Source organism: Chelonia mydas, chromosome 1, assembly GCF_015237465.2.
Source record: "Chelonia mydas isolate rCheMyd1 chromosome 1, rCheMyd1.pri.v2, whole genome shotgun sequence".
Taxonomy (NCBI): Eukaryota; Metazoa; Chordata; order Testudines; family Cheloniidae; genus Chelonia; species Chelonia mydas.
In genome coordinates, this window is record NC_057849.1 from 345,224,644 (window position 1) to 345,252,490 (window position 27,847).

At 43.2% G+C, this 27,847-nt stretch overlaps 1 protein-coding gene across 5 annotated transcripts in view; it reads right to left on the minus strand.

Moving 5' to 3' along the window:
• PPP6R2 (protein phosphatase 6 regulatory subunit 2) overlaps window positions 1-27,847 on the minus strand; it is a 173,581-nt gene that overhangs the window by 21,845 nt on the left and 123,889 nt on the right. For 2 of the 5 annotated variants that reach the window (XR_006283552.1, XM_037889481.2), the window contains exons 22-23: window positions 21,938-22,145; window positions 1,434-1,589 (exon numbers count right to left, since the gene is read on the minus strand). Coding sequence is in view for 4 of the 5 variants with exons in the window: in XM_037889481.2 (XP_037745409.1) it covers window positions 1,434-1,589; window positions 21,938-22,145 (364 nt within the window). In the remaining variant the exon portion in view is untranslated. Of the gene's footprint in view, window positions 1-1,433; window positions 1,590-10,087; window positions 10,112-21,634; window positions 22,146-27,847 lie in introns of those variants that run through there. The other 3 variants (XM_037889478.2, XM_037889479.2, XM_043521733.1) reach the window with 3 other exon arrangements.

Consider the following 27,847-nt stretch of genomic DNA (forward strand, 5'->3'; position numbering starts at 1 on the left):
ACCTAACCCAACACCCAATTCGCTTTCTTTCATCAAAGGACTTCTCTCATACTACAATGCCAACTCTCTATAAAACACCCTGATCCCTTGATGGGCTAGCTGGGTGAACAAATGGCAGAAGGGGCACGGGAGAGTCAGGAAGTTAAAAAGAATGTCCTTATGCTGGGATGGAGAACCAATCTCGCTTGTGTTAGACCCTTCTGCCTGGTACTCTCCTCCTCCAGTCCCAGAGTGTCTTTGCCTTCTGCTTACAATTTATTCTTTCTACAAAGCATTTTGTGATCCTGTGTATTAAGGACACAAACAACAAGATGCATCAAAATTAACATAATTCTGAAAGTGCTTTGTCTCTCCACCTAGAAGTGTTCTAACTGCAGCCAAGCACTGCTACATGGGAATCAGGAGTCTGAGAGCAAGGGCCAGGAAGTGCTATAGAGGCTGTGTGCCTGGCCCCGGGGGTGGAGGAAGCGCCTCATTATTGAGGGACAGCTCGCTGGCTGAGACACAGCGCAGAATGCCCCCATGACAGCAGGACCTTTGAGGATGACAGAACTGGAAATCCCCAAGGACCAAGCTGCATAAAAAACCCTAAAAAGTGACATTCCAAAGACTTCATAATAAGCACTTCCCTTTACCTCCCTGACTCCCAGTCTCAACCACCAAAACTGTCCTCTACATTTCCTCTCCCACATGATTTCATTTGTTAAAAAAAAAAAAAAAAATCAATAAAGCTTTTAAGGTCTTTTAAAAAAAAACTAGACCATTTCCTTATGCAGAGTGAATATTAAATATCAAAGCCCCATGATTTATTTTTCATGGCATCAAAGATTTAATAAAATCTATAAGAAACAGTAGCATGAAGAGGCTGAGAGAACTGGGATTGTTTAGTCTGCGGAAGAGAAGAATGAGGGGGGATTTGATAGCTGCTTTCAACTACCTGAAACAGGGTTCCAAAGAGGATGGATCTAGACTGTTCTCAGTGGTAGCAGATGACAGAACGAGGAGTAATGGTCTCAAGTTGCAGTGGGGGAGGTTTAGGTTGGATATTAGGAAAACCTTTTTCACTAGGAGGGTGGTGAAACACTGGAATGTGTTACCTAGGGCTGTGGTGGAATCTCCCTCCTTAGAAGTTTTTAAGATCAGGCTTGACAAAGCCCTGGCTGGGATGATTTAGTTGGGGATTGGTCCTGCTTTGAGCAGGGGGTTGGACTAGATGACCTCCCGAGGTCCCTTCCAACCCTGATATTCTATGATTATATTGTAATAGTCTAAGACACTGTGCTTTCAGCCTCATGTGTCACTAGGCACCCAAGGCAGACCAGCGTGCATTCCACGGTGTGCTAGCGCTAAGCTGAGGGATTCAATGGTCTGGTACAGAATAAATTACCTTTTTTGTCAGACCCACGGTGGTTAGAAAACTTCGACCCGCTCACCTGTCTTTTGTTGTGCTTTCTGTGGCAGCCATGCCGACAGCTGCAGCATTCTGGAGCTCCTCAGAACGCTGGGGCATGCTCCTTAGTGGTTTGGACACCTTTGTCGTTCCCATGTCGGTGATGGTCAGCTTGTCAATAACCAGGCAGTCAGCATCACTGTGTGAGGAGAACTCAAGCTCAAGTCAAACTGGCAACTGAGGGGTGTTAAATTCCAATGGAGAAAAATGGATTCTCCTCCTCATCTCACAAAATACACCATTCCCACAAGTGGAGTCATGTAATGAACGAATTCAAATGAACAGGAAAATCGAACTGGAATTAAAAGCATTCTACCTATCCTGGAGGCTGTTTCCTAACATCAGGACACTGAAAACACATAAAACCAGTGATTCCCTCAAAGGACGTGTCCAATCAATGCCACAGAAACAAGTCCACGAGCTTCCGCACATTCTCATTACTTGGGAGGAAGATGCATTAGCACTCTCGTAGATGCAAACGCTACTAATGGCATGTTGTCCTGTGATGGAGAATGGAGAACAAATACTGCCAGCCTGTTAAGTCGTCAGCAGAAGGGACCCAACAAATGAGGTGCATTCAAATGAGAACCTTACAGGTTAGCAGGCCAAGATCCCTGCTGGATGAACGAAAATGACTCCCCTATCTAGTGGTTGGAGATTATCCATCACTATTCTCAGGGCTGTGCTCCTGCACCCAATCAAGGCTGGAAATCCCCAAGCCCAGAGTTCTTAAATGTTAGTTCTAGCAGAGCACATTTCACACGGTCACACGGGCACCCCTTCTGCTCCAACCTACAGCTGGCAAGTGAAGTCACTCCCATGTGTGTTTTTTTAAAAGTTTCATTTAAGTAGTACAGAACCTGGAGCTCTATGGGGAGGAAGATGGACAAGAGGTGATATCTTATGATGGGTAATTTCAGACCACAGTTACAGGTAAGTAATTCTCACCCCTGTAAAGATACCTAAGAGAACTGATCCCCACACTTGGAGATTAACAGTTCCAAGGATGTCTCTATAAAACCAAATACAACATAACAAAATGAAAAAATACAACAAAACAAAATGCAGTAAAGCTGCAGGCCAGGTAAATCTACCTTGGACATTAACACTAAAAACACTTTTCCAAGTGGAGAAATAAGATATTTCTATAAAATTTGGTGTGTTTTGTACTTTAACACAGTGAGATAAAATACCTCTAAAAACAGGCAAGAGGAGTTTAAAATAGAGAGAGCCTAAAAATAGAGGAAGTTTGCTCCAAGTTAGGAGAGTTTGTCTGCCCCTAAACTGGAGACAGCGATTCTGTGACACTGACAGACCAGAGCTCTACTCCGGCCTAAAGGATGTATCTAAGTTACAATGCTTTGGGAACATACGATGCTGACATACACCGTATGACTGTACTGCAGATCTCAAATTATTTAATACGTATATTGCAGTGGTTAGAATCTTGCTGCGTCCTACAGAATGGGCTTTGATGCGACAAACCTGTACTGCTGCCAGGTTATTAACATGAGGGAGGCAGGCAGCCAGCCACTTACACCTGCTTCTTTCGGAAACAGGGAAAACAAAGCAAAACTCTTGACTACACATCCTGAGGATTTTAATCTACTCCAGATTAAACCCGAGTGATCTTCTGACATCCAGCTTCGAAGAAGGGCTTTTCTGCAATGAGCATATAGGCATGGGAGGAAAGATAGCAGGATGAATGACTGATTAAGTAGAAATTCTGTCACCACCTTACGGAGGAATCTAGGATGTGTCCATATCACCATAGTCTGGTGGTTAAAGCATGCCATAGGCAATCTGATTTGGGTTCTATTCCTACCTCTGCCACTGCCTTGCTCTGTGGTCTTGGACAATTCACTGTCTCTCTGCCTCAGACTTCCCCAGTTGTAAAAACAGACTTTTATAAGGTGCTTTAAGATCCTCTGAAAGGAGCTAAATACAGTAAATGCAAAATGTTGTACTACCTTAAAAGAATTTGCATGAGATGGATCAGAAACTAGCGCCTGTTATTATTTGTTATTTGTATTATCAAAGCACCGATTTATGGACAAAGATCTCACTGGGTTAGGCGCTATACAAGCACAGAACAAACAGAAGCTCCCTGGACCAAAGAACTTACCATCTTAGTATAAGACAAGAGATGACAGATGGACACAGAGACAGGGGAGTACAAGGAAACAATGAGAGAGTACTGGTCAGCATGATTGGCTGTGGTCTCAGCTCACCAGCGGCCTTATCATTGTCAAGTTGTAACCTTCTAGTAGCCTCATTCTAAGCAACTAGGAAGGGTTGAGACGCTGCCTCAAACACCAGTCTTTCTATTTCTACACTCAGCCACGCTGGCAATGCAAGCGATCACTAATTGGTCTGGTTCAGCATTATCAGATAGGGTCAGACACTCACAATGACACTGACCACGCAAAATCCCAGACAGGTTTAAGAATATAATCTGTATGGAAATGTTACAAGCATGTAACACTTCTTTCTCATGAGCCTGGTTAGGACAGAAGTTGCGGAACAGAGGTGTCTGAGCAGCAGACTGAGATGGCATCTCTTAACAATGCAGTCTGTTCCCAGTATAGTCTCAATCACCTGCCTCCTGATCTGAGGCCACTCATGTGAGTCCTCTATCAACAGGCTCAACCTGGTCTGTGATTGTGTCTTCCTTCCCAATGGATAAGTGGCCAGTTAAGCATGTCTTGTGGGACACTCAGTTTCCACACTTGCAAGGTTTTCTAACATAAGGAAGCATATCCTCCTCTCCTTCTTGTTCATGTAAAATATTATGGCCTAATTGTTCATATGTATTAGGACCAACTTTTGGGATGCTTGTCTCCCAGTCAGAATGGTCCTGAAGATACTGAACACAGAATCTGTCTGCACACATGCCTCATCCCTGCCAGAGCTCATCCGTGATTATTACCTTTGGATCACTGGAATTTGAAAGCCCCCTTTTTTGGGACAGTGGAATAATGCATCCCAAATAATCCCAATAATCTTTTTTGGGATGATGGAATAATGCAATGATTGATGTGCCAGAGTCTGGAAAAAATGTACTCTGTGATAGACTCCTCTAAGACAGGAGCTGGTGGTTGGAGCCTCTGGGGTGCTGGCAGGAGATGCCGCCTGCCAGAACTAACTTTAAAACTTTGAGTCTGGGGAGTTTTCTGCCTCAGTTACTTGTAGGAGCATGTACTCAAGAGTGGAGATCTGCCACGAAGCTTGTCAGTGTTAATTTGTCACCCACTGAAATACCCCCCCACCCCCCTTTTAAAAAATCTGTTGTACCACTGTGGTCTGCTTTTCCTGCTCAACTGATGTTTTTTTCTAACTTACATATTGTCTGTGTCTTTTTAGACTGTAAGTTCCTCAGGGCAGGCACAATACAATAATTATTAACATAGCAATGGTCTCTCCAGAAAAAGAGGAATTACTTGCAATAGAACTTCTTCCAAAAGTTATCATCATTTGTTAGGTATCTCCTGTATGTCAGAGTTAGGCAGCTTCCAAAACACCACTGGTTGAAGTTTCAAAGAGACAGATGAAATAGACTGATGGATGCAACGCGCCTAACAGCTCATAAAAAACACTTTTTTAGGTTTACCATTTCCAGCAAAGATCAGAATTCAGATCTAAGAGAAGTGGATTGATATATGTGAAAAATAAATAATTGGCACTTATTTAGCACACTTCATCTAGGGATCTACGGCATTTTGAATACAATAGATTAAGCCCCCATCCGTTTTTTTTACAGAAAACGGCAGAAATTAAGCCTAATATTTTATAATCAGGGTGCCTCATGTTAGGCTTCTAAACTCCCTGTTTAGCTACCGAAAAAACGGAAGTCACAGGATTAAAAAATATATATATATGAAAACCCCATCTACACTTGGAATTAGCCCCAATTGCAAGCCAACAGTGCAAACCCCTAGAATGGACAAATAAAATCATGTTTTGGAGCTTACCCTGGTTTCAAGCAAGTTTTAAAAAACTTTTCAAGACACATGCATTGATTACATGCACATGTTATGTGAGGGGTTTGAAAAATGCACACTGGCTCCCAGCTGCCTTTGGAGAATTTTTTAGGAAGCTTCCATACTGGAAATGTGTCTTTGTCATCTTGTTCTCAGAGTAATTCCTCTCAGAGATTTGCCTTTCGGGAAGCTGTATGAATCCTGCTCTCTCTCTCTGGCGAACAATTTCAAACACAGATTCATAGATTCCAAGGCCAGAAGGGACCATTGTGATCACCTCATCCAACCTCCTGTATAACACAGGCCAAAGAATTTCCCTAAACTTGTTTCTCGGGGCAGATCTAGTGCACACCTTGTATTGAGTTTTCATCTTTTATTGTATGTACTTATATAAGGAATAATATACATCATATAGAATTATTTTCAATGAGGTGTCTTTGATACTGTTTGGAGCCAGAAATTTAGCTTTCTTTTCTCTTATACAGCATTCCTGCAGCTTGTGGCTTCCTCACTCTGATAATACAACTGTGTGTTCTGAAAGGGTTATTTCTTCCTCAGCAGTGAACAAGAATAAAAGATTTTAGTTCTCATTTTGCAGTTACTGTAGGTCTCATAAAAGCATCCTGTAATGAAAATGATATATTGTTAAAATGCAGCGCTAGGCTGTCCAGCTAATAAAGAAAGCTCCTTTTGGCAGCTTTACTGTGATGCTTCTGTGTGTAGGAAATATTTATCTTTTTATTTCCAAAATGTTTTTCCCACAGATTACTGTAAAATATTTTAATGCTGCTATATCTTTTGTTTCTATTCCTCCCTGCCAACCAGTTTGACTATGTAAACTCAACAATTAATTCTAACCTTCATGAGGATCACTACAATCAAACAGCCTTGCCCGCCTCATCCTTCCACTGACGAGCTTACTGAGAAGCGCCACGGCTAGCAAAACAAATTTAATTCCCATGGCTTCACTGGGAATTCATACATGCCAGATGGACTCTCATTCATACTACCAGGCCTAGAGAATCCACAAACCACGGCATCTAACATAGCTTCTCATGATGATGAGCCCATTGATAAAATGCATCTCATTGTCAAAGACCAGTAAAGAAGTCAGTCTGAAATAGTCAATAATCCAAGGGCTTAAAGTATTTCAGGAAAATATGGATTTGATACTAAATAAAGCAACCTTAGAATCCAATTCTCTGAAGCTTACTATTGTGGCTCCAGGGATATACTTTAGTTATCCTCTAGTCTCTCTTTGGTAAACAGTTAATAAGTATCATAGACATCAAAACATTGTAAGGACAGACTAGGAAGGATGGTGACACTACAAATGGATACACAAAAGTAATATAAACAGCATACCTAAACCATACAAGCCCCATGCTGAGCCCATAAACAAGCCCTTTAAAGCCAAATTCTGCAACAGTCAATCAAGGACAAAACGAAAAGGGGATGCAATGGCAATCATGCTAAATTACATACTTCTCAACAGGCTGTTGAAACTATCTGCTGGCTAGTAATTAAACAAGGTTACAGAACACAGGAGGGCTCAATGAATAGTTCCAGAATTACATAACGCCATTTTATGTTGTAAAAGCCAACAGGTACATCAGCACAGAAGATCCAGTCTTTGATAATTAATTGCACTAAACTTCCATCTTTGATTACAAAACATCAATTTTTACAGTGAAATGTGTGACTGCAGTTTGGGCACTGTGCCTTTATTTGTTTTTTACTTTTTAAATACATGTAAATTGATATTTAACCAATTTCTATAAAAAAGATGGAGATAAGTTACATGCCTAATTTTACACAGCATGCTTAGCTTCTGAATAATTCATTTAATGCATTCCAGCAAGCATGCCATGTTAAGGGCATAACTAAATGCTAGCAAAGACAACTGATTCGTCTGCTTATTTTTTTCATGCTTTCTCAGAAAAAATGAGAAGTCCACAGGTCATGCAGGATGAAGAATCAGGAGACACAGAAAAGAAAAAATGTATCCCAAAATGGGAGAGCTCAAAACATCCACTGTGACATTCAGTCTGGGAAACTGGGGGGTTATTTTCTCTGCTGCATGTAAGTGGATGCTACACTAGATTCCTTGCTCAACAGCAGCAAAAAGAAAATTGTGAGATAGCCTGGTACCCACTGTTTGGTCATACTGTACAAGTGCCATCAAAGACACACTCCTTTCCGGATCCTTCATGCAATGGAGAGAATGCCAGCTCCATGTCGGAGTTCATGCCCAAAGCAATGGGAACAACCATTTCCAGCTGTTATTTCAGAGCTATTTCAGAAGAAGGAATTTAAGGTTTTCACTGCTGCTAACACGTACATAAGCTAAACAGTCTCGCCCTAGAACTAAGCCATCACTGAACGCAAAAGAAGGGACTTCCTGCTCTACAGGAGCTCCCTTAATGTAGCCAAAATTTGGAATTTATTAGCATCAGCTCCTTTTTACTTCGGACTTTAAAAAATTACTGCAGTGCTTACTTATGATACACAGCCACTGTACCTAAGGCATTTACTAAATAAGAATGAGCATTATTTAGAGATCAGAAAAAATAGTTTTCATAGATAGCAAACATTACAGTTTAGACTAAATTCCAGCCTCCATTCTAACCCCACTTTTTTTGTTGCTCATTAAAACAACTCCTTTGGGGATAAAATTTTCATGCTTAGCCTCAGCACAGAGTTGACTTTTTCTGGATGGGGGAGACACTAAATCTAAACTGATATGACCACTTTTCAGAGTGTAAAGAAAACATTAGTCCCTAACTTGAAAACGTCTAACGCGATAGACTGCAAACTCGGCAACATTTTAGTTGTCACCAAGGAAAGGTAAAAAAACCAACCACAACAAAAACAGCAGCCAACTGTGGAGAAAAAGTATTTTAAAAGTTATTAATTTTTTTTAAATGCTCATCTAAGCATACACAACAAAATATCTGTCACTTTTTAGTGTGCCTCAGCTTTAAAAGGAGCCACTTAAGTTCATCATGTAAGGGGAACTCAGCAGTGAAACACTTTTTACACCCTTTAAACAAAAGGAAAATACAACTCAAAAGCTTATGTTGATAATAATGATGAAGTTGAAAAATTAATCACATAGAACATGGAAATTCATAAGTCGTTTCCCACAAAAAATAGGTACCACATTGCACATATGTAAAATTCACTTTTGCTGCTTTACTTGTTCAATGTCAAATCTTATTACTGTTTATGTTGTTAATCATATACCATAAATATACAAGATGTGAAACACGGCTGAGTTACCACCACTGAGGGAACCTTAACCTTCTGCTTTCCTGGCTCCTATACTTAATTCTACACCGTTAGCAATGCGTTAACATTAGTTTTTAGGATCTCATGTTCACTTTAAATATAATTTAGAGAAATTCTTTACCTGTCACTATTTCAAATATCTCAATACTGAGTACTGCTGGTGTCTCTCTGAAAAAGGACTTCAATTTCACTGACACTTCCTGCCAGGAAGTCTAGCCTGACAGCACAAGTTTGAGACAAAGGAAATGCAGCTCAGCCGTTGAATGCTTGAGAAAGACAGGAAACCGTCAAAGATGTGTAAAGTGGTAATATTTATTAGAAAATGATTAAAATAAGCATAAGTGGTCCAAAAATATCTTTAAATACCATTCATCCACAACTTTTAAACCTGCCTGAATCTCAGGGGCATTTAATGCCAGACTGCATTTTCAATGTCTCGTACTATAGTATGTTAGAATGGTGGCCCCCTGTGTGACTGATAACTATGCTTCATTAGGTTATGACAGGTTAAATGATTTTCTAAAGTGATTTAACTCTTCTTTCAAATTAGACATAATTATTAGGATATCACTTATATTATACTGGAGCTTTCTTTTAATTCCTCATCTAATAAGGAAATAATTACAGCAGAGCCTTGCTAATTTGCACTAAATGACCGGGACACCCAGCGTGAATTGATGAATTATTGAAAATGAGTAAAAACGCAATTTTAAAAAATTAAAGATAATACAGCTCAAAATGTCTTGTGATTTGACAAATGTAATTTAGTTTTTTTTACTGATAATACTTTGTAACATACTAGTAAGTGTTTTGCTAAGTTAATTCATTCAAGTCTCAAGTACGGAGACATCACTACAACACTGTCCCCCCACTCTGACAGCAGATTTGATTAGAACTGCGTGCATTAACAAAGGGCAGTTAACAAGGTGTCACTGTTAAGTCTACTTGAACATAAACCAACCCTTCCCTTACAAAATTTTTAAAACCTATTCCTATTTGCAGAAAGAGCTCGTGAACAGGTGGAATGGCAGAAGCTCAAGGACAAAATGAGATACATGAAACTATCCAAATACTGTAATTATTTTTAAAGGGTTCTTTAACAGGTGTGCTGCCTCTGCATGTATGTTTCACACAGGACTCCACGCACCTTCCAGCCAGGCATTTCAAAGTACTGCTTCTAGGCACACGTTTAACTGATAGTGGAAGAGTGAGTTTTCTAGTGTAATTTGCCAGTTCAATAATACAGCAGCTCTGTTCCCAATCCAGCATCAAGGACTTGGAAATCAGAAGGAAGTAGCTTAATAAAAGAAGAGACTACTTGTCAGGTGGATGTTTGGAACCCTGAAAATGTCACAATTATACATACCCTCTGACTGAAGGTCTAAATATTCTGAGCAATACCCACAGCAAGATAGAAAGGCAGCAAGAGAGACAGAGATAGGCAGAAAGCAGAAAGGAGAGAAAGAAAAAGAAAACAGTAAAGATTTGTGCAAAAACAGACAAAAGAATTAACTTTGCATTGCTATCCTCGGACAGTTTCCTTCCCTGTAAAAATGACAAGGCAAAGGATGTTTAAAATCTTTTCTAATCATATGCAGTAGTTGAATATTGTGCACTGGAACCTCCATGTAAAACTGTGCCCAATATACACAAAAGAAGATGAATCAATACAGCATAAAGAACATCCTGCTCAAAGTTGACACTTAAAATACAAATTCTAGATCATCAAATAGCAAAGTTATGGCAGTAACAGGAAACTTTCTAGTCATCACTAGAGAACGCTACAAGTTCCCTTTGCACATTTTTTCCAATTAATCTACTATGTTAAATTTACTATGGATTTTTCAGGGGGAAAATTTTATCTGCTGACGATAGCTGAAATAGCCTATCAGTTGGGTACGACCCTTTAAAACTGCTGCTAAGAATACGGCACACCTGAACCAAAACTGCCATAGGTAACGTTTTGCTGTGCAGTGCAAGGAGATGATTAACTCAGGTGCGTCTCAACCATACCATCATGTAAAAAGCCTCAATGCAGATGCCAGATCCATCAGTGACACAGCTCCAACCTGTGGATTCACAAGAGAATAAATACCACCAGTCATGACTGCTACCGGTTTGTATTTATTTATTTGGGGTGGAGGGAAGGTCAACAGGAAGCAGAATCCTGGAGATGATTTAGAGGTTCCCAGAATTTGGAGAAGGTATAGTGGCAGTAGACTGGAGTAGACATGAGGACACTACACGTGGTCCTCTAACAGCGGGGGCTTTTAGGATACTAATAAGCACCGTGATTACACACTCACCAGAACTAGTTATTAAACACAGTCTCCATCTCTATAATATTGAAGTCTACTGTAGCTCTTTGACACCCTTCTCAATCTTGAAGAAGATTTTGCTCCTCATGGGCAGCTGGCGTTCTACAACGTTGCCCGGTTGTGTTATAATTCTCATGGAGTGACCCTTGACCTCGGGTAGGAAAGGGTGGCACGCATTGTAGACTACCTGTAGCTTGAGGACGTTAATGTGAAGAAACGATTCTTGAGGGTCCACTTGCCCTGTGCTGTAAACTTCTGCAGGTGTGCTCCACAACCTAACATGGGGGCGTCCTTGGTGGCTGTTTTGGTGGGAGGTCGATGTGAGAAGGGCATCCCAACACATACCCTGTAGGGGTCCTTCAACCAATCAAGAGTGTGGGGACCCCGTGGGGAATGAATGCTTGTTTGGACAGGCTATGTCTATTTGGTGTGTAAAAGGTTCGGAGACAGGTTTGAAGGCATCTGGAGTGGAGCCTTGCAAGGGGCATGGTAAATGTGCAGGTCACATATGACCTAAGAGCTGTAGGCAAGACCCCTCTGTGGTCTGAGGGCTCTGCTGTATCATACATATGAGGCTGGACATGGCGTCACACCCGCCTGTGGGTAGGTATTCCCTACTGGTTACTGAGTCCAGCATGGCCCTGATTAAGTCTCTATGCTGAAAGGGTATTAGGCTGGACTTCTCTGCACTGAGGTGAAGGCCCAGAGAAAGAAACAGAGCTAGAGACTTGCTGGTGTCTGACCTGACTTCAGAGAAGAAGTTGCCCTTGAGAAGCCAGCTGTCCAAGTAGGGGAAGACAACTATTCCCATCTGATAGAGGTGAGTAGCAACTACTGAGAGCCATATGTAAAGGCTTCAAATTGGTCCCTTTGGTCCTGTGGCAGATGATCAATAAGTTGAAAGAACTTTGAGTAGATGCTGTAATCATATTTTGCCAGCAGGGCATGATAATTTTACTACCCTAAATTGCAATGCTGCTGAGAAGTATCTCTCCGCAGGGGCTGCCCGTTCCTCTCGTTGGGATGAGAACAAAAAATATTCAGAGCCCTTGGGCAGATGATAGTATTTTTTGCCCGCCATCTTGCACACAGGCAGAATGCTGGCCGGTGTCTGCCAGATGTTATGGGCTGGTGACAATAGTGCATCATCAATAGATAGGGCTACATGTCATGGAGGTCGCGGAAGTCAAGGATTCCCTGACTTTCCACACACTCCGTGATACTGGGTGCCCTGCAGCAGCCCAGCCACCACCAGCAGCGGGGGAACCACCCAGCTCCCAGTCACTGGAGGCAGTGGGGGGAGTCCCCATTTTGTAAGGGATGTTTTTAGTAAAAGTCAGGGACAGGTCATGGGCAATTAACAAAACTTCACGGAAGTCGTGACCTGTCCCTGACTTTTACTAAAAATATCCATAACAAAATCGTAGCCTTATCCATAGGCAGTGCTATCTTGCCTTGTGATGTAGCATGGAGGATATCCATCAGGGAATGTCGGGATTTCTGCACCTGCTCCAGGGGGAGCTGTAAAGTCGCGGCTGCCTTCTTCATTAAGTCCTGAAAAACTTTGAAGTCGGCTGTGTAGAATGGCAGAAGGGTCATGAAGAGGATTTCTTGGCAGAAGGAGTTTCCTCCTTGACTCTTCACTCTTGGTGTTCCAAGAAGCCTTCCCGCAGAGGTGGTGCTGAAGAGGATCAAGGGATACTGGAGACTGTGTGAACAGGCCTGCATACTCCCATGGCCCTCAGGGGGTGCCGAAGTCAGGGTCAGTGGTTTCTTTGAGTCCCTGCATCTGGAGGGCTCCAAAGGTACAGAGAATGTTGTTGAGCGTGTCTGTTTGCTGAGACTTCTCTTTACGTGGGTGGTAGATCTCTTCAGCAGTACTGAGCCTTCAGTGCCAAAAAAAGCAGGACCCTCAGCAGTACCCAGAGCGGGATGCAAAGTCTCTTAGACCCTGATCTTTGGGGAGACCCCTCACAGTGCTTCAAGCCCCACTCAAGGGACTGGGATAGCTTCTTCTTAGAGTGTTTGGAGGCCTCTGAAGATGTCCCGTGCTCTTTGCTCCCTGGAGCTGCAGCGTAAGTCGAAGAGGCAGCGGCAGATGTACAGGGGAGAATCTATCCTTGCAGGCCTCAGAGATCACCCTCCAAAACAGAGCTTTAGTCGACCTCACCTCAGCTTGCAAGATCAGCTTTTAAACCTGATGGAGACCTTGCTCTTAGACGGGACGTGGGACTCTCCAAGGCAGCTGGAATTCCTGTTGCTGAGGGGAAATAGCTGTGGCAGGTCTGGCAGGGTTTGAAACCTTGGGTTTGGAGCACAGTCAGACAAGGAATAAACGGCAGCTGAAGAAAGGCCCAGGCTGGGAGCCCTTGCCATGGCCAAACACGGGGACAGGTGAGAGCACAAAGAAAATTGAAAACTTGTGCTAAGGTAGGGAACAAAAATAAAAATCAAGGTTACAAAAAGGTAAAATAAGGGGATAAAAACAAAAAAGGTAGAAATTATGCAGGCAAGTAGTGGACACCACAATATTCTGTCTCCAACCTCAGGTGGCTGAAAGGGAACTGGAGCAGTGGCAGATCTGCCCCTCCCCATATACCCGCTGTCCAGAGCACAAGGATGTGTAGGGCGCAGACTGACAGACACTGCTCAGGAAAAAATCTTTGCGAGAAGGCGCGTGAGCATGCACATACAGAATGTGGAGTACTCAGGGGCATATATTTGAAGAACAAATGTTATGTATTATTACTGCATGTCAGAGTAAAGAGAGAAACTAATCAACCTCAAATTTACTGGAGTCCTCTTCTGATGCTAAAAAGTGCACTGCAAACCTTTCGTTAAAAGAAATGGGATTTTGGTATCCTAAATATCCTTTTGTGCATCTGTTGCACAAGCCAAGGAGGGTTAAAATTCATATGGCTGCCACTCTAGTGATCATTAAACAGATCACAGCTGTTATTCTATGAGGGAGTCCTACAAGAAACATGACATACAATGCAGGCGGGGAAAATTCTCAGAGATTATCGAAGTTCACTAATGCAAAATGCTTCCAGGTCTGTTTCCTCTATTAGTATTTAAAAGCTTTTTTAATCATCATCATAGTGATGATGTCAGAATCATAGAAATGTAGGACTTGAAAGGAATTCAAGAGGTCAACAAATCAACCTAGACCATCCCTGACTAGTGTTTGGTCCAACCTGATTTCAAAAACCTCCAGTGATGGGGATTCCACATCCTTCCTTTGAAGCCTATTTCAGAAGTTAACTACTAAGAACTACTAAGTTAGAAATATCTAACGTAAGTCTCCCTTGCTGCAGATGAAGGCTATTACTTCTTGTCCTACCTTCAGCGGACATGACGAACAATTGATCAACATTCTCTTTATAACAGGCCTTAACATGTGTGAATACTTATCAGGTCCCCCCCCACCAGTCGTATTTTCTCAAGACTAAACATGCCAGGTTTTTTTTAACCTTTCCTCGTAGGTCAGATTTTCTAAACCTTTGATCATTTTTGTGGCTCTCCTCTGGAATGTCTCCTACTTGTCCACATCCTTCCTGAAATGTGGTGCCCAGAATTGGACACAGTACTCCAGCTGAGGGCTCATCAGTGCCAAAACAGAGTGTGACAATTACCTCCCATCTCTTACATATGACACTCTTGTTAATACATTAGAATTATACTAATCTTTTTCGCAACTGCACCCCGTTGTTGACTCATATTCAAATCGTGATCCACTAACTCCCAGATCCTTTTCAGCAGTACTACCACCTAGCCAGGTATTTGCCATTGTGAAATGATGCGTTTGATTTTTTCTTCCCAAGTGTAGTTCTTTGCACTTGTTTTTACTGAATTTCGTCTTGTTGAACTGAATTTCATCTTACTATACACCTCCTATATATACAGGCCACTTTTCCCTCTCAATTACCGAGAACCATTTCTCCATGTTTTGCAACTCCTTTGGAGGAGATTAGGAAACACAAAATGTATTGGGTGCCTATGGGAAAAAACTTCAGTTTGTCTCAAGGTAATCCCTTTGGTGATTACTGACAATCATTCATGTCTTCAAAATCTCTGGCATAGCACAGTACTGATTTACTAAATGTTAACATACACTGTGAAATTATCTATTATGTAGCACCATGATGACAAATGAGTTTTAAACCCTAATAATAAGCATTTCTTTAGCACTTGACATCCTCTTAGGACTTTACTACACACACTAATTCTTTAATCATCTGCATCCCTGTGGAATAAATATTAGCTACATTTTACGGATGGGCAAACTAAGGCACAGAAGCTCACACCAACATCTTCACAACTGAGACAAGGTGGGTGACCAACTTCTCTTGGTGAGAAAGACAAGCTTTTGAGCTTACACAGAGCTCTTCTGCAGGTCTGGGATATGTAACTCAGAGCGTCACAGCAAAATACAAGGTGGGACAGATTGTTTAGTATAAATTGTTAACACATATTTCACTGGCCAGACAGGCACTGATGGCCCATCAAGAATAATCCACTCTCCCAGAGGCCTCTCAGAGAGGGCACATAGGCCACAAGGGCGGCCTAACCCACCATCACAGCAAGGATCTTTCTAGCAGCTGGAAGAAAGTATAAAAGAGGGAAAGTGACATCATCACTTAGCCCCACCTCCACCCCCCACACACGCACGCACATCTCAATACCTGGAAGATCAAAGACTTTGAACTGGGGAGATTGGTCCCAGGCTGGAAGGGAGTTCAGTCTCTGTATTCGGAACTTTGAACTGCCTGTAACATCCATTAGGGTGAGACACTGCTTAATTCAAATCTAGCTTAGTGTGCTAAAGTTAGCGTTTAGACTGCAAATTTATTTTTATTTCTTAGGTAACCAACTTTGACCTCCATGCCTGCTATTTATAGTCACTTAAAATCTTTCTGTAGTTAATAAATCTGTTTTAAGTTTTACATCAACCAAAAACACACTGGTTTAAGTGCTTGGGGAATCTCAACTCAGATTACAAAGGCTGGTGAAGGTCCACTTTCCTTTGAAGAAGTGGCAAACTAACTAACGAGCTTGCACTGTCCAAAGGAGTCTTGAGCAGCGTAAGACAATATATTTCTGGGGTGCAAAGCTGAGCTTTGGGGGGATTGGCTGATGCCTCTCCCTGTATGATTCATGAGTGACTCAAGGAGCATTCATGCAATTTAGCTGGTGTGGGGCTCCACATGCTGATGGCTTAGTGATCGCAGCACCTGTAGGGGTTTGCTGCTCATCACTGGCATAGCACTGTGAGAGGCTGAGGAGTTAAGGAAGCACAGCGGTGCAACAGTTCCAGGTTGTGCCCCTAATTTCGGGACATCTGGTCACCCCAGGTGCTGCTCTGAGATGGTGTGTCCTGGCCTGTGGGGAGCTTCCTTCTAATAATGACCTTGAAATTGGCTGGGAGATGAGGGTTGTCTGAAGGCCAGAAAAGGGGGTTCTCATTGAGCATGGGTTATAAATGTCTGATACTACCCCATACGGGTTCCAGTGTGAGGTAGTAGGTGTTAATTAGCGGTGTGTGGTCAGAGGGGGTTTATTTCTGTATTAAAGCAGGTTCTCCCAGGGTATTTGGGTGACCTGTTCCATGATGCGTTCTACTTCTCTGGTGGAAAGTCCTTGTTAGGCGAAGGTGATTTTAAGTGATCCGGCGATCCAGGGAAGTCCCGGACGACTGGAAAAAGGCTAATGTAGTGCCCATCTTTAAAAAAGGGAAGGAGGAGGATCCGGGGAACTACAGGCCAGTCAGCCTCACCTCAGTCCCCAGAAAAATCATGGAGCAGGTCAAGGAATCAATTCTGAAGCACTTAGAGGAGAGGAAAGTGATCAGGAACATTCAGCATGGATTCACCAAGTGCAAGTCATGCCTGACTAATCTAATTGCCTTCTATGATGAGATAACTAGCTCTGTGGATGAAGGGAAAGCAGTGGACGTGTTGTTCCTTGACTTTAGCAAAGCTTTTGACACTATCTCCCACAGTATTCTTGCCAGCAAGTTAAAGAAGTATGGATTGGATGAATGGACTATAAGGTGGATAGAAAGCTGGCTAGATTGTCGGGCTCAACAGGTAGTGATCAATGGCTCCATGTCTAGTTGGCAGCCGGTATCAAGCGGGGTGCCCCAAGGGTCGGTCCTGGGGCCGGTTTTGTTCAATATCTTCATTAATGATCTGGAGGATGGTGTGGATTACACCCTCAGCAAGTTTGCAGATGACACTAAACTGGGAGGAGAGGTAGATACGCTGGAGGGTAGGGATAGGATACAGAGGGACCTAGACAAATTGGAGGATTGGGCCAAAAGAAATCTGATGAGGTTCAACAAGGACAAGTGCAGAGTCCTGCACTTAGGACGGAAGAATCCCATGCACCGCTACAGACTAGGGACCGAATGGCAAGGCAGCAGTTCTGCAGAAAAGGACCTAGGGGTTACAGTGGACGAGAAGCTGGATATGAGTGAACAGTGTGCCTTTGCTGCCAAGAAGGCCAATGGCATTTTGGGATGTATAAGTAGGGGCACTGCCAGCAGATCGAGGGACGTGATCGTTCCCCTCTATTCGACACTGGTGAGGCCTCATCTGGAGTACTGTGTCTAGTTTTGGGCCCCACACTACAAGAAGCATGTGGAAAAATTGGAAAGAGTCCAGCGGAGGGCAACAAAAATGATTAGGGGACTGGAACACATGACTTATGAGGAGAGGCTGAGGGAACTAGGGATGTTTAGTCTATGGAAGAAAAGAATGAGGGGGGATTTGATAGTTGCTTTCAACTACCTGAAAGGGGGTTCCAAAGAGGATGGATCTAGACTGTTCTCAGTGGTAGCAGATGACAGAACAAGGAGTAATGGTCTCAAGTTGCAGTGGGGGAGATTTAGGTTGGATATTAGGAAAAACTTTTTCACTAGGAGGGTGGTGAAACACTGGAATGGGTTACCTAGGGAGGTGGTGGAATCTCCTTCCTTAGAAGTTTTTAAGGTCAGGCTTGACAAAGCCCTGGCTGGAATGATTTAATTGGGGATCGGTCCTGCTTTGAGCAGGGGGTTGGACTAGATGACCTCCTGAGGTCCCTTCCAACCCTGATATTCTATGATTCTAAGTGTGTTAAGGTATATATCCCAGACTTTCTCTTCAGAGCATATTCCGTGTTATCTGAGTGTCTGGCTGTAGTTAACAGATTTCTTGCTTCTTTTGGGGTGGTTACTGGTCTGCGAAGGTAGGTGTGGTGATCCCTCGGTTTCTTGTATATAATTGTCTGTAAGGTTCCATTGTTGGAGCTGATCATGGTGTCCAGGGAGTTGAGCTAGTGTGGAAGCGTTCTAGTGAGAGTTTGATGGATGGGTGGACGGTCATAGAAGATGTGGTGGGAATCTATGAGGGACTGTAGGTTATCTGTCCAGAGGATGAAAATATAATTGATGTATCTCAGATATATCACTGGTTTCATGGTGCATTTGCCCAGAAATTCTTCTTCAAGGTGGCCCACAAAGAGGTTGGCATATCGGGAAGCAATCCTAGTACCAATGGCTGTTCCCATAGTTTCAACAAAGTGTTTGCTGTTAAATGTAAAAGTGTTATGGGTGAGGATGAAATGGATGAGTTTGGCAATATGTTTGGGGTGGATATCTGAGGATTGTCCATTATCTTGTAAATATCTAAGGCAGACTGCAATGCCATTCATTGTGAGGGAGGTTAGTGTAGAGGGAAGTGACATCCATAGTTTTCTGAGGTTTGCAGTTTCTAGAGGAAGTCAGTTGTAACCCTGGAGGAAGCTGGTCCTTTGTGTGGTGCGTGGTGTGCGGATGGTTTCTATGAGTCCCAATATTCCTTCAGTAAGAGTGCTGTGGCATTTTTTCCTCTCCCCCTCCCCCATGACTGGAGGGGTGTTAACAGGCCACTTCACCTTGAATGGTCCCTTGAAAAGTGTTAACTGATTATGCTAAACAATCTGTTTCACCTTGTATTTAGCTCTTAACCAAGTACATTTCCAAGACCTGAAGAAGAGCTCTGTGTAGCTCGAAAGCTTGTCTCAGTCACCAACAGAAGCTGATTCAATAAAAGGTATTCCTTGACCAACCTCATCTAAAGGTAGGCACCTAAATTCATATTTATGGACTTAAGAGGTCTGATTTTCAGTGATAACGGCAGCCCCAACTTCCCCTTATGGCAATGGGAGCCAAAGGAGCTTAGCACCTCTGAAAAATCAGCTCACTTTTAATTAGTGCCTAAATATATATTTAGATATCTAATTTTAGGCACCTAAATACAAAAATGTTAACCGAAGTAATGTGCCAAAGCCAAAGAAAGAGCTGAGTTTTAATCCTGGTGTATCGAGTTCTGAATTCTGATAGCATTAGGCTATAAAACAACAGGGGCCTACTGGGACTGTGAATTTAGGAAACTTCATCATAAAGTTTGTACTAGACCCAAAATGTTTTTAAATGATCAGTGCAGTTTATTTATTTGTAATCATCAAGGAATTGGGAAGAAACTGATTAACCCAGAATTGTGCATTTCTAGTTTATTTGTCTTTGTTTGGGAAATCGAAGGGAAAAGGAGAATGACTTTCGGAAACTGGTGAAGCCTCACTGGCCAATAAGATATTCCACACTGTATGAGACGTTTCATCTAGCTAGGTAGTTCTGAAACAGCTGAATACCTCTGAGACCACAAACTGAATTAAAGGTTTCAGCAGCCATTTGTTTTAAATTCTGGTTGAGATTATGGCTGTGTTAAGATATCACACCTTTATAGTGACAAGTTTCAGAGTAGCAGCCGTGTTAGTCTGTATTCACAAAAAGAAAAACAGTACTTGTGGCACCTTAGAGACTAACAAATTTATTTGAGCATAAGCTTTCGATGAAGTGAGCTGTAGCTCACGAAAGCTTATGCTCAAATAAATGTGTTAGTCTCTAAGGTGCCACAAGTACTCCTTTTCTTTTTACCTTTATAGTGGAGACTGTGGTTATCTGAGTATTTGCTTGCATTACAAAAGCAGAATTAGTTGAACACAGCCACAATCCTGCAAAACAAAGCAGGTTCTGGAAACTTTGTTGTTTTGGTTCTTAAGTTACAATTGTACTTACCTGAGAGAGATCCTTATTACTAAAATACATTAATTTAAAAATACAGTGCTTAGATTTAGCAGTGTCATGGGCAACGACATATCTAGCTAATCCAAGTAAGAATACCCTTTTCCCAATCTGCAGTGAAGCTGATGTAAAAGTCATGCAAAATGTCAAACAGGATTTAAACTACTGTTGTGTTAAACTGAACAAAGACAGACAGTTAAATTTAGAGCACAACTCCGGCTGTAAATGCCATAGGTTCAGAGATGAAAAAACACATTTGGAAGACAGTGTTGGCCACCACTACATGTTCCAAATGTTTTATTTCAAGTGTATTATGAACACCAGAGAGGGCTACTAACCCAGATGCCCCAGTCAGCAACATTGACCACCTTTAATTTCTTCAGCCTGATCTCTGAAAACACAGTCTGTTGGGCCATGTCATCTCTGTGCACAGAAATTTGTCCCATTTATCCAAGTAGCTCTCCTGAACCAAACTGCTTGTCAGCAATGAAATTTTATGCATCAGATTTTTATTTCAAGTCTGCAACAGAAAAGGCAGCCTGTATTGACACAGAAATTCAAAAATTTTCAGAATATAAAAAACTCAACGCAGACTGGATCAACCAGAATGTGTCACTGGTTTATTTTCTCCAGCAATTTTGCTTTGTTTTACAGCCATGTTACTTCAGCACACCATTTTATGAGCCACCTTTCTTTATTCCCAGAAAGTGTTCACTGGAGTAATAAGGTGTACCGGGGACCTCAAACTGACCATCCCCAAAAGGCAATGAATCTTTATATTATATACACTGGGTGAATATCTGCTCCTAGCAAGCTTTCCAAAATATTGGGTCCCCCAGTTAATTGGCTCATATCCTACAAGCATGTGGTGGGAGAACTGGAAAGAAGAAAAATGGATCTTGTGTAAAATTTTAGAAACTATCAAAGTTGCCCATTTTCAAAAGTGATTTCGGCACTTTGGAGCCTAAGTCACTTATCAAAATGTTACATCCCCCCTGCCCCAATGCTTGGTCTAGTCCCCTTTTAAGAACTGTGAACTTGTGAAATGTACCCTCTCACCTGAGGTGTCTTATGGTAAAACCTTATGGAGGATGTGTATTTCAGGGCTCTCACAAAGATGCTGTTCATAAGTTACCATAAACCTTGGAACTTGTAACGTCTAATTCTGGGGGTCTGTGCTTCTTACAATTTAGGAGTGAATTTCCGAAAATGAGGAAATAGCAATAACTTGAGCCATTTCAACCCCTCACCCCCAGCAGTTCTGTGGGATGCCGATCTCAATGCTGATCCGCAACACCATGTGTTAGTCATGACACGAAGCCTCACATGGCTCTGCTAGCGGGTCTCACTCTTGGCTTACATCCCGCACTACTATTCCACTCCTACATCTCACGTGAGTCGGTATTGCCCATTCTGTGGTAGCTTTGCAATATGACTCAGTAGCGAGCAAGACCCACATTTTCACTTGTGAACTGAGACAGCATTTGTGTAACAGTAATAAATACTTTAATTTATCAGCACCCAGCAAGGCCATAGAGCTTTAACAAAACTGCCTACAGTCAACATTCAGAACCCAGGTCTCAGAAAATAAAAAGCTGGTGGTGGGATGTTCCCATGCATTTACATTTTTACTTTGTTTTCATGAATAGGCCTTGCATCCTATGAGTAATTTACACTTGATTTTAAACCAGAGGTGAGTTGCCAATTGTCTTATGCCATATTTGGATTCAGATTACACTTTACAAACCCTAATGGCCATATATACCCCATCCCCAGCTGATTTCTTTCGCACCTGGTGAACACAGCCTTCTCGTTCTTAGCATCCATGGTGAGTTTGATGGTTTCCTGGCCTGAACCTGTACTGATGGTTTCTGTGACGATATCAGCTTTATCCTCCTCTTCCTCACTGTCTGAGCCTCCAGATGAGCTGCTGTCTGAAGCCACCAGTGGTGCCTTCCTTGCCACACAGACATTCCAAACACAGGGTGAGGCGGTGCTGACTGCAAAGAAAGAGTAAATAACTCACATGAAAAAAATGAACAGAAACACAGGAAGAACTGCTAAAACTCCCAAATATATCCCAAATACTTTCAGTAAAACAGAACGGTTACTTACCCTACAGCAGCTGTGGTTCTTTGAAATGTTGTCAGTACGGATCCCACCATAGGCAAGTATGTGTCTCACATATGTGAGGTGTTTTTTTGTTTGTTTGTTTTTTAAATGATAGCATCCATCGGGGCTGCACACGGACCCTGTGCCTCCTTGTGCTCCCGTGCAGCGACAAAGGATGGAGCAGCCACAACCCTCCTTCAGGTCCCTCACAATTCAAAGCTCGTGTAGCTGAGGTCTCCCAAAGCGGGGATGGAGGACGAGTTGTGGGATCCACACTGACATCAGCATCTCAAAGAAACACAGTTTCTGTAGAGTAAGTAACCGTTCTCTCTTCTTCAAGTATGCATCTGTGTGGAACTCTTTTTGGTGACTGGCAAGCGGTATCCCCTCAGAATGGTGGGAATGAGGAGTTACAGCTGCATCAGTGACACCGAGATTGTAGTACTCCTCTCTCGAACATGGCATCTGCTCTAGCAACTGAGTCCAATGCATAATGCTTGACAAAAGTCAATGGGCACATTTGTGAAGCAAGCAGAGGGTGTTATTGGAGCTCTGGTGCAATAAACCTGATGTTCGGTGGAGAGGTACACCAGCTAGCTACACTGTGTTAATCATTTTGATACCCTCTGTGAGGAGGTGACTTGACCATTAGAATATCCAGCTGCCACTCTAGACAGGTAGGGAGATAGTGTGAATGATCTGATCCTGTCAGTGTAACGAAGCATAGTCCTGGATATATCTAGTGTGTGTCATTTCCTTTCTCCATGTGCCAAGCATGGTTCTGGGAAGAAAAGAGGCAGGATGATTGACAGATTTAGATGACATTCTGAGACCACCCTAGGAACGATGTGCAGGAAAGGAAAGGGTGCAGTTGCAGCATCACCATGACTCTATGGAATGTCGTACTGAGGGTGGGGGAAGGGTTCAGCCATAAGTGTCTGAAGCTCAGTCATTCTCCTGGCCAAAGTAACAGACACTAGGAAGACTGCTTTCAGAGCGAGGTGATGCAGGGCACAGGCTGACACAGGTTCAAATGGAGGCTCCATGAGTCACAGGACTAGACTGAGGTCTCAGGAGAGCTAGGTTCTCTGACTGTAGGCAAATGCATATTGACCCTTTGAGAAACTTTGATATCATGGGGTGAGAGAAGACCAAGCCTGACCATACAGGCAGATGGCAAACTGAAATCACCACAAGATGGACCTTAATAGAGCTAACCGAGAGTCTGGCCAGTCTGAAGTGCAGTAAGTAGCTGATGATATGTAGTATTGAGGGATCTGGACTGGGTCTAGACTATGTTGGGCAGCCCATTTTGTAAAACCTTTTTCATTTATATGAATGTGTGTTCTTCTGATACATGCTTTCCTGCTCTATATTACAATTTCCTGGATCTGTAGGAAGCAGACTCTGTCCACTGTACTCAACCAACCAGCAGCCATGACATCAAGTACAGTGACTTCAGGTCTGGATGGAGTACCTGGCAATGTTGTTATGAGAACAGGTCTGGACAGGGTCGGAACTGAATGAAAGGCCGAATACATATTTGCAGCAGACCATCAGCCAAAACTGTCTTAGCCAATATGAAGCCACCAGAACAATTATAGCCTTGTCTCTTGATTTTGGAAGCCTCCCTGGGACTCAGGGAAGTCAGTGGAAAGACATACAAGAATACCTGGGACTACTGCAGAAAGAAGGTGTCCTATAACAACCTCAGATTCATGCTCACTTTGGAACAAAATTTCTGGCACTTGGCTTTGATGACAACAGCAAACATGTCAATCACTGGGTTTTCCCAACACAGGAACATCAGTGCTATGATGGATTTCCACAGATCAGCTGTTTGCTCAGAAAATCTGCCATGTTGTTACTCACACCCAGCAGGTGAAGTGTGTGACAGTTCTCAAGGCACCCAGGACTGAAAGTCACCTTGTTATCCCTCCTGCCTCTAGCGAGAGGGAGTCTTTCTTGTGGTAGCAAGGTGTCAGCACCCTGACACCACCAGACTTTCGGCCACTCAAGCACTCTTCTCTGGGCTTATGCCAGCCCTAATTTCGTCTTGCAGGTCAACAGTAGGTGCACCCCAATTCCCAGGTCCCTTTGAATCGTTCCCCTGTGATACCCAGCCCCTCACACTGGCTACCCACAGAAATTCCAGATCCTTGCTCCCAAGGTGCAGTGTATCCCAATATACCAGTTCTACCTTAAATTACTGCTCCTGTAAACCACACAGCACTTGTGAGCACTTATAATAAAACCTGAGAAGGTTTGAGAAAGTATAAGAACTTAACCAGAAATAAGAGAGTGGTGGGGAAGAGTTACAACATAAAATAAAACCATAAAACGTGAACAAGGGTCTACACTTATCAATAGTCACCTTTCCTACTTAATAAAATGGATCCTTCTCCCCCCGCCCCAATCAATCTGCTGCAGTGCTGGCTGGTTTCTCAAGAACTAGGATCCAAACGTTTGTGAAAGCAGCTCTGTCCGCAAGCGGTTTTCCTCAGTGAATGGATAAAGAGTGCTTATCCCTCCTCTGTGTTATACTGAAAACAGTCGTTTGTTTCCATTTACAGACAGGGAAAACCCCTATCTTGTTGTAAAGTTTCTTTTCTGTCTTTAAGTGACTTCGATAGTTTGTCGTTGCCTCTGGTGGTTTCCCCTTAGTATTGTGCCAGGCTAAACAACTGAGCCTTACATTACCTCATCAGCCAAACTCCCCCTTGCCCGAATGGGCCACCACTGAGACGCATTAACTCCTGGTGACTAATTTCTACTCCAAGTCCATAAAGCTCACTTTCAATATAAATATATTATTCCTTAAATATTTTCTGTATGTACAACTCACATTGATTATGAATCTTGACAATTTACAAGCTTTCTGTAGGTACATTACATGTTACTCTTTATGGATAAAAGACTTGTTAGACATATTTGGTGTAATGAGTTTGTCAGGTCTTAAGCGAGAGGTCTTTGTGTCACAAAGAGCCATCTCGTTTATCCCATGCTGGTGGCACCATGTCCAGAGTCTGACAGCATCCAGACAGAGGAGAGATGAGCATGCACCTCTTTATCTGTTTGTGTAGACCATCAGGATCTGCACTGTGGAGTTCTGAAGAACAGGTAGGAAGGCCTGGTGGATCTGGTGTCCTCTGGGGAGTAAGTCCCTTGTATTAGTAGGTGGTTCAGGCTCATCAGTCTGTACCTGTCACATCTATAATTAACGTTTTTGTTGGGGAGGAGGTGGAGAACAGCACAGTTCTGAGTTCCCTCCACCAGCTCAGGTCTGTGACAGAGTGTGGTGGGATCACCACCTTCTTGCTCATCTGGTACTTTGCTGGGGGATAGACTGACCTGAGCTAGAATGGAGTGATTTAAGGTGAACTTTGGCAAGTAGTGTCACATACTTGTACAATGACCCGTGGCCTACCAGCCGCAGACATATCTATACCGTTGTCAGGTTTGATTCTATCCCACACACACCGGCAGCTGCAGCACAGAAACCTGCCTCTAGGTAAGTATGCTCTCGTTTACCCAGAACTGACCAGGACTCCTCAAACTCGATCATCTGTGATGGGATAAGAAATGATTTTTTTGGAGTTCACTAGCAGGCTCAGCTGAGGGAACAGAGGGGATGAACTTTTAGGTGCATGGCAGCCTCCTGCTGGGTTATGACCCAGTCAGCCAATTGTCCAAGCAGGGAAAGACATGAATGCCCATATTCTTCTGATACGTGTTGCTACCACCAGTAGGCATTTGGCAAGACTCTCAGCACCACTGACAGTCCAAATGGCAGTACCTTGTACCTTTGCCCAAGCAGGTCTAACTTCTTATAGTCTTTAGAAGGGCCTTTCATGGACTGTGGATTTCTCTTGAGCTGCAGAGAAGACCAAGAACCCTGTGTTTGGGCAGGCATAAAAGTATTCAAAACCTTCTGATCCCTTTTCTCTGAGGTGGGAAGAAGAATAGCTGGGGTCTGCCAGAGCCTTTTGGCTGGTTGTAGGATACCTTCATTACTAGGGAGAGCAATTCTGGCCGGTGTCATCACAGTGACACCCAGGATACCAAAGAGTTTATGAGACTTCCTGTAGAAACACAGTCTTATGTCCAGGATCTCCACGGTTCTGGGCAGGAGGTCTTGGAAGGCTTTAAAGTCATCTATTGCTGGTGTTATTGCCTCATCCAGCAATGAGGAGGATTCCTTGGTGGGATATGGGGATTGTTGTTGTCCCTTTATCGTCTCCTGTTCCCGTGGTGGCCCAGACAGAAAAGCCATTGAGAAACATGATCATCTTTTTCTAGAACGTAGGAAGGAGAGCTGCTGCTCCTCAGCAGGTGGAAGGACAGCTCCCAGTCAGACTAATATGGCCAAAGTGGCCCATTGTATGAGTATGGACCAAGCTGGAGCTGGCTGGCCAAGTGCCATTCCCATGCCAGTTGGGGCAGCACTCTGAATGGGAGCGCGTTAATACCCTCCTTGTGGCCATTCTCCAATGACGGGGAGAGGAATCTCTGCTCAATGCTGGCGAGAAAGAACAATGGTAAGGAGGAATCTCTCTCTTAATTGAAGGGTATTGCTAAGGGATGGCATGCTTATCAGCCACCTCTTTGGTATGAGGAACATCTCCGAGGGTGATATGGACATCTGAAGTCCTTGCTCAACTCCGTCATGGGGATCAGTACTGGCATCCAGGCCAGGCCTCCTGCTCTGCCCATCTGCTTAAGGGCTTTGCTCTTGGAGCGGTGTCCATGTCTTCCCTCCAGAAGCCTCCCTTGGCCTTGGAGCTGTGCTTATGGTCCGACCAGCTATGCAATCCAGTGTCCCGTTTTGAGCAGGCACAGGTGCCAGCTTTTCTACCTGAGTTGGGGCAGTCAATAGAGGAGCCGGAGTTGTAAGTACCTGAACTACTGGTGCAGAGATGCTTGGCACCACGGCTGTCAACACTGAGGTCTTACATACTGGAGATTTCACTGATGAGGAGGTGATCAGCATCAGATATGTAGACTCTGCTGGTGTCCTTTTCACTCTCTTTCCACCACCCTATCTCGGAACGTGAAGAGTGTTTGACAGTGTCCAATACTGCTTTATCCAGCCTCGCTCTGGTTGTAACCATTTACCTCTAGGTCCGAAGTGACCTGCATAGATTGCTCCAATAGATGCCGCTTCAGCCATGTGTCCCTGGACTTGTGGGTCCTGGCAGAAAAGGACTCACACAAAGAGCACTTATCCAGGATGTGGCAATCTCCTAGTTAGAAATGGTATCAGCTGTGTCCATCCTTGATGGAGACCAGTCCATTGCAGGAAGGCAGGGTTTGAACCCTGAGGGCTTGGACTTCACCGTGAGACATGGAGCTTGGCACAAAGTGCCTTGTCCCACTGTACAGGGGAGTTGTCTGTCCATTTATTTTTTTAAAGCAACATCTTTCGGAGAAAACAGGTGTGAAGACAGAACTTTTCACTAACTGGGTTGAAAGAACTGAACAGAGTACCAGTCAGGCACTTGCTGGGTTCCATTTCATTGCCACAGATGATAAAGGGCAACTAAGGGAGGTCTGCAGCCACTCCACCCTTTATGCCCTCTCATGGGAACAT